The following is a 7,074-nucleotide window of genomic DNA, read 5'->3' as shown; positions in this document are numbered from 1 at the left end:
GAACTTATTATACAAAGTAGCTGTATTGCATGTTGGAAGAACAATACAAACCAAAGACGTGGCCACAAAAGAAATAGGCTAGACCAAAACCAAGGCGGAAAAAAAAAAAAAAAAAAAAGCCAAGCCCAAGGGGAAAGAGTTAGCAAAGGGTTAAAATTCTTTTGATTGACGTTGTAGCCTCCGGTGCCCCGGGCTCAGGCGCGCGCCATTGGCCGCCAGACCTTGTGCCTGGCGGCCAATGGGGGGGCGCAGTCCACGAGCGGTGCCGCGTGTCTCTTCCTCCCATTGGCTGAAAGTTACTGTGGGAAAGAAAGTTTGGGAAGTTTCACACGAGCCGTTCGCGTGCAGTCCCAGATATATATAGAGGCCGCCAGGGCCTGCGGATCACACAGGATCTGGAGCTGGTGCTGATAACAGCGGAATCCCCCGTCTACCTCTCTCCTTGGTCCTGGAATAGCGCTACCGTCACAAAGTAGCCCTAAGACATAACAAACCCTCAACTGCTCAGTAATTTTTCTTATGAAGTAAAAAGGACGTAAGCAAAAAAATATATTTTTTTTGCGTGGAGGATTCCAAAAATAAAATTCTCTGGGGACTAAGAAGAAAAAAAAAAAAAAAAAGAAAGAAAATGCCAGCTGATATAATGGAGAAAAATTCCTCCTCCCCGGTGGCTGCTACCCCAGCCAGTGTCGACACGACACCGGACAAACCAAAGACGGCCTCTGAGCACAGAAAGGTAAGACGGTACCTGCGTCTCTCTAATGCCCCTAGAAATTAAGTGGGGTGTGCGCAGCGGGGCTCCTTTTACTTTTCTCTCTGGGTGAAATGGCAGATCCCGTGGGAACTCAGGACCTCTTTTTCCCCTCTTTGCAGTCATCAAAGCCTATCATGGAGAAGAGGCGAAGGGCAAGAATAAATGAAAGTCTGAGTCAGCTGAAAACACTGATTTTGGATGCACTTAAGAAAGATGTAAGTGAGCGATGCCTTTTTGTTTTGTTTTGTTTTAATTACGAATGTAATGGCATTTCCCAGGCACAAAGAACTAAACTCTTTGCCTGCTGTGTGTGGATCTTACCCCGTCAGCACTGCGTTCCCACAGGCGGGAGAGAGGCCCCGGAGCCCCGGGATGTGGGACATGCGGGCGGGGACCTTCAGAACTCGGAGGCAGCTGACAAGGGGGTCTCACTTTCATCCCTTGTTTCCTCTGCGCAGAGCTCCCGGCATTCCAAGCTGGAGAAGGCAGACATTCTGGAAATGACAGTGAAGCACCTCCGGAACCTGCAGCGGGCGCAGATGACCGGTGAGGACCGCGCGTGCGTCCCCTCTCTGCGGGTGTCCCTCTCGGCCCGCGCTGATTTCTTCCAGACTTCCGCCCGCGGTTGTGAGAGGCATTCAGCTACATTTTACTGCCTTGGCTCACTCCGCGTTCCCACGGTCTGGGTCTTATTTATAGCCACAACTCCCAAGTTGTTACTGCTCCGGAAATGGAGGGAGAGGTTGTAGTCGAGGGTGGTGGGCAGCTTGGCTGTGGTGAAAGCCGGTGAGGGCGCGAGGACGTAGGACTGAGGCAGTTTGGGGCTGGAAAGAAGGTAGGGGTCAGTGGCTTAGCACCCGTCCAGCCCCTGCCGCAAGAGGGGAAGTGGGGTTTGGAAGGCGCCTTGGGTGGCATTGCCCAAGGTCAGGTCTCGAGCGGAACTAGGGGTGGCAGATCTGGAGCTGAGATCGGTTTAGATGGAGGGAGTGTCCTGGCTTAAGTCCCCAACCTAGGGAGAAGGAGCTGGCTGTTCTTAGCCTACCCCACCCGCCCAACCCCAGGTGGTTCCGGAGGCGCGCTGCGGGGACCTCCCAGGGCGGGAGGCTGTGGCTCCCGGGCCAGGGCAGTTCGGTGACCCTTCTTTTCTCCTTCTGGCCTGCAGCCGCGCTCAGCACAGACCCGAGCGTGTTGGGGAAGTACCGCGCCGGCTTCAGCGAGTGCATGAACGAGGTGACCCGCTTCCTGTCCACGTGTGAGGGCGTTAACACCGAGGTGCGCACTCGGCTGCTGGGCCACCTGGCTAACTGCATGACCCAGATCAACGCCATGACCTACCCTGGGCAGGCGCACCCCGCCTTGCAGGCGCCGCCGCCGCCGCCCCCGTCAGGACCTGGCGGTCCCCAGCACGCGCCATTCGCGCCGCCGCCGCCGCTTGTGCCCATCCCCGGGGGCGCGGCGCCCCCTCCCGGCAGCGCACCCTGCAAGTTGGGCAGCCAGGCTGGAGAGGCTGCCAAGGTTTTTGGCGGCTTCCAAGTGGTGCCGGCTCCTGACGGGCAATTTGCCTTTCTCATCCCCAACGGGGCCTTCGCTCACAGCGGCCCGGTCATCCCGGTCTACACCAGCAACAGTGGGACCTCGGTGGGTCCTAACGCAGTGTCGCCTTCCAGCGGCTCCTCGCTTACTGCGGACTCCATGTGGAGGCCATGGCGGAACTGAGAGGGCTCAGGCCACTGCTAACCACAAACTCTCTAGCCCACCTCTCTCTTCTGACGGACACTAAGTACGAACTTGGATTTTAGGAGAGACTTTTATAATTCGGTGGTTACTTTGTTGCTTTTTTTAATTCTAAAAAGTTACTTTTTGTAGAGAGCTGTATTAAGTGACTGACCATGCACTGCATTTGTATATATTTTATATGTTCATATTGGATTGCGCCTTTGTATTATAAAAGTGGAGATGACATTTCGTTTTTTACACGAGATTTCTTTTTTTTTTTATGTGATGCCAAAGATGTTTGAAAATGCTCTTAAAATATCTTCCTTTGGGGAAGTTTATTTGAGAAAATATAATAAAAGAGTGAAGGCTTTTACGTCTTGGAACTGATTATTTCAAAATTTGTGTGAAAAAAGGGGGTAGGCTTAAAGTTCAGAAATAGGGTATTTTTTAATGTTTTAAAAATACAAAAACCATCAAACCTTTTCGCCAACAGTCAGTGATCTAAGAAGATCTAATTTACGAGAAGTCTTTTGATGGGGCTTTTCTGATAAACTTAAAAACAAATAGTCCTTATTTTTTTTTTCCGTTCCGAAAGGACTACTCCCAACTTCCTCCCTGGGGTAGCCACTAACCTCCCAAAGTAAAGCATGCTAAGCCACACCGCAACCCTCCAGTGTTGGGGCTTCGACCGGTGCAGCTAGGCATCCCCTAGCACCCGAATCACAGTTTGAAATCCCTCTCTTCACCCTCTTCAAGCAAGCTGAAAAGGTCAACGGATTCTCTCTGCCAGGGGACAACTAGTTAGACTCCCAAGTGGAGCCCGGGCCAGATGATTAACAGCAGACATATGTTTCTGATAAGTTTCTGCGCTTGACTTTAATGGAGAAAGCATGTGGGGGCTGCGCTGGCAGGCACACGGGCCGTTTTCCCCCTTTTAATACAAACAGCAAGCGACCCCTTCGCTTGGTCATGCCCCATTTCCAGGCAAGATGTGGGCTCCAGATAGAAGCAAAAGGGTTGTCTCGGGTTTCAGCTCACACAACCCTCCTTAACAAGTCCTAACTCAAAGCGGACAGCTTTAAACTGTGCCAGGATCTGCAGGGAATTTCTTCCAAATCCCATCACAAAGGCTTGTCAGATTTTCTCAGATTTGGCCAGGTGTTTGACTGCATCCAGGTGTTGGGGAAATGAAAACCACGAGCCCTGCGAGACCAGACACATCAGCCGCGCTGTGGGTCTGGCCGGCGCGCCCTTCCTCCCCCACAACCGGCCAGTCCTCCGCCCAGCCCCCGCCCCGCCCGCCCGCCTCGCTACCCCCACCCCCTTCCCTTTACAGCGGCTTCTGGGAGGAGAAGGATGAGGCGGGAGAGATCAATCTTTGAAGCTTTCCTAACAAAGATAAAGCCAACGATTTTCTGTCTTGTTTCAAAAGCTTTACCTCTCCCCCGCCTGGCTCTAGCCTTTCCCACAGGCCAGTGTGGAGTGAGGCTGTATCACAGGACTGATCTAGCAGACAGCAGCCGGTTCGTTCCAGTACCTTTAGCTCCGACCCCCGGAGAGGTTTAAAAGATAGTTGTGTGTGTGTGTGTGTGTGTTTTAATTGGCTATTTGTCTTATTTTCTGCACAAGAAAGGTGTTCCACACATCATTCTTTGCCATGCCATTTTTCCTTTTGTTTATACATAAACATAGTAACAATTACTCCATTAAGACATGTCCCAAATTCAAATACTAAAATCTGGTAAACCCTGTCCTCTGTTTCCACCAAGAATTCTTAGCTTCTTTAATAGAAATAATCCAGACATCAGGATCTCAATTTTATAAAAGTAATTCCTTTTACATTTACAGGGGAGGGGAGACTATAAGGGAAATTTCAATTTCTTCATGCATCTTTATTAATGTCACCAAAAGTGTCACGCAGCAACTTCCGGAAGAAACGAAGTGACAGGGGGGAAAAAACCCATTTGTTCTTTAGAAAAGAAGCCCCCTTACCCGTAATTTGGGCTTACATTACTAAATGAAGCCTTTTTCGGTATAATATGGGGTGGAAGAAAGACTACACCCTAACTGGGGGCTTTTATATTTTTATATGCCACCGAACTCCTGGCAGGCATCACCTTGGATAAGTTATTTCCCTTCTCTAGGATAGGTCTAAGTTCATAAACGGTATAGATTTATTTCTTAGACACTGCTGCCTCCTGTATCCCTGCTGTCTCTTAAATAAGTAGCTGGGGTGGGGGAGGTGAAGCATCCCAGGTTATTCTGGCATTCCCCCAGGTCCTCTGGGCCTGGCCTAATTATACCGCCTCCGGGCACACCCAGCTGCCTTGCCCCTCGACCAGTTCCTGCAGAGCAGATCTCTCCTGTGATAAGACACGACTCCAAACTTTGTCCTTGAGGCCAGGGACACCATGGGCCTCTCTTTGGAGATCCTTGGAGCCTCTTGTCTCCCCGGAGGTTTCAAGCATCAACCTGGAGAGAGAGAGGTGATGGCCTGATTCTGGGTGAGCAACTGAGGTTCGCCCCTTCCTCGGGTCTCATCCTGTCCCCCCCCCACGCGTTTCTGCGGTGGGGACCCAGAGGTTTAGCCGGACCCCCTCATCGTCACCGGGAACCTGTCATTAAAGTCAATTAACTTTCCCCACACCCTTTGGCCGGTAACAACCCGCCACTCGCTTCCTCCGGGCTTCTAAGTGCAACCAGATGGGCGGGCGAGCTGCCCCCGCCGCGCGCCCGCCGGGGTGGCTCGGGGTTCCTGGGAGGCCTCGGGGACCGCGGCCCGGAGGGAGCGGCCCAGGGCCGCCACACCGGGTCGGGCCCCCGGCGGCCCTGCGGCCAAGGTGGCTCGCTCAGCAGGCCCGGCTGCTTTCTGGCAGGAAATGAATAGCTCCCAGATGAGCTCAGGCAACCTGAGAGGTCGTGAGAACGGCGCGAACCCCCGCCTGTGCAGCCGGCAGCCTGCCAGGCCGCGGGGAGGGCGGGCGGCGGCGGCGGGAGGCCCGGCGGGCGGCGGCGGGGGCGGCGAGGGGCGGGAGCCGCTGACACACGAGCCCGCGCCCGCTCCCGCTGACAGGCAGGCCGCCGCCCCCGCTTCCCCACCCCGGGCCAGCGCCGCCCAGGCAGCAGGCCCCAGCCGCAGAGCCGCGGTCGCCCGGCCCGCTGGGGGTGGGGCGGCCTGCCAGTGTTTTTCCAGTTCCCCCGGTAGCTCCGGGCAGCGTTTAGAAGCCGCGGAGCTGGACGGGGGCCAGGGTCGGGGCACCGGAGGCCTGCAGTGCCCTGCCAGGAGTCAGGACAGCGGAACAGGACAGGGCAGGCAGGGGCCACTCGGACCCCTCTCCCCTCCCCGACCCAAATTGCCTTGCACCGGTGCTGGGCGCCCTAAGAAAGGGAGCCTCGTTTCTAACCACCTTGAGTACCTACTAAGACCCCGGCCGCCTGCAGCTGGCGCTAAGGTGACAACCCTGGTGGCGAGGCAGCCCTGTTTAGCCACTGAGACAGCCGCTTGTGACTCATCCCACGCGTGATGTATTAGGTGCTAGGACTGGAGTTTAAACAGAGGGCGCCCAGACAGAGGAGTTCTTGCTGGGGAAGAAACTAGGGAAGTTTTTCCTTTCCAACACAAAGGACAGACAGGCTCCGGGTGTCCCCTAGTGTCCTATTGTTTTCTGGTACAGGTTTGACCGGAACTGGAGACCAAAGCCGCCTGCTTGGACCACGGGGATGGCCTGCTGTCCGTTCTCAATTCTCTAAGAAAACGGTTTTTAAAAACAAGGTCAGGAGCAAGGTGTGGTGGCAGTTCCCCCAGGCCCTTTGGAGGTGAAAGTGGAGAAGGTGGAGAAGGGACCAAGGGAGCAAGGTCATTTTTAGTTAGGTAGGCTGGGCTACCCGACGCTCTGAAAACAACAACAACAACAACAAAAAAGCAAGAGTTAGGTCAAAGAAAACACAAAGACAGTTAAAATGTGGGTGTAGATGGAGAAATTTTAGTTTTACTATCCTTTTCTAAAAACTAATGTTTTACTATCTTTTTTGTTTGTTTGTTTCTACAATTTAACATACAAGTTCTGTTACAGGTCAGAAAAGGGAGAGGTGGCCTTTCTTGCCTGCCCCTGCTCTTGTTTACTGAGACATAGCAGTAAATGTTTGAGTCCGAGACAAATCATCTATCTGTACTGTGGTTTTGTTGTTAACATTTTCGTTCACTTTACACCCAGATCTCAGCCCACCTCCTCTCCTCCCAGTCCCACCCTCACACCCCTCCCTCCATACCTCCCTCCTCTTCCTCTCATAGAAGGGGAGGCCCCTGTGGGTACCAAGCTGCCTGCATACATCAAGTCCCAGCAGGACTGGGGGCATCTTCTCCCACTGAAGGCCAGACAGGGCAGCCCAGCCAGGGGAAGGGATCCACAGGCAAGAGTCAGAGACACTCCCACTCCCATTGTTTGGAGACATGAAAACCAAGATTCACATCTGCTACGTGTCTTACAGATATGTAGGTCCATCCCATGCATGTCCTTTGCTCGGTGGTTCAGTCTCTGTGAGCCCCCACGGGCCCAGGTTCCTGGCTGATTTAGATCGTCTTGTGATGTCCTTGACCCCTACCA

At 53.5% G+C, this 7,074-nt stretch overlaps 1 protein-coding gene across 1 annotated transcript; it reads left to right on the top strand.

Annotated features, from left to right (window-relative positions):
* Positions 1-306: 306 nt before the first annotated feature.
* Positions 307-2,837, top strand: HES1 (hes family bHLH transcription factor 1). The gene is made up of 4 exons (XM_080919036.1): positions 307-736; positions 874-969; positions 1,213-1,300; positions 1,917-2,837. Exons 1-4 carry the CDS (start codon positions 629-631, stop codon positions 2,468-2,470), a joined length of 846 nt encoding a protein of 281 aa, XP_080775162.1. The 5' UTR covers positions 307-628; the 3' UTR covers positions 2,471-2,837.
* The last annotated feature ends 4,237 nt before the right edge of the window (positions 2,838-7,074 follow it).

Source organism: Micromys minutus, assembly GCF_963924665.1.
Source record: "Micromys minutus genome assembly, chromosome: 7".
In the NCBI taxonomy this organism is placed as follows: domain Eukaryota; kingdom Metazoa; phylum Chordata; class Mammalia; order Rodentia; family Muridae; genus Micromys; species Micromys minutus.
The sequence above is the reverse complement of the archived record's forward strand: the minus strand, read 5'-3'. Positions and strand labels throughout refer to the sequence as shown.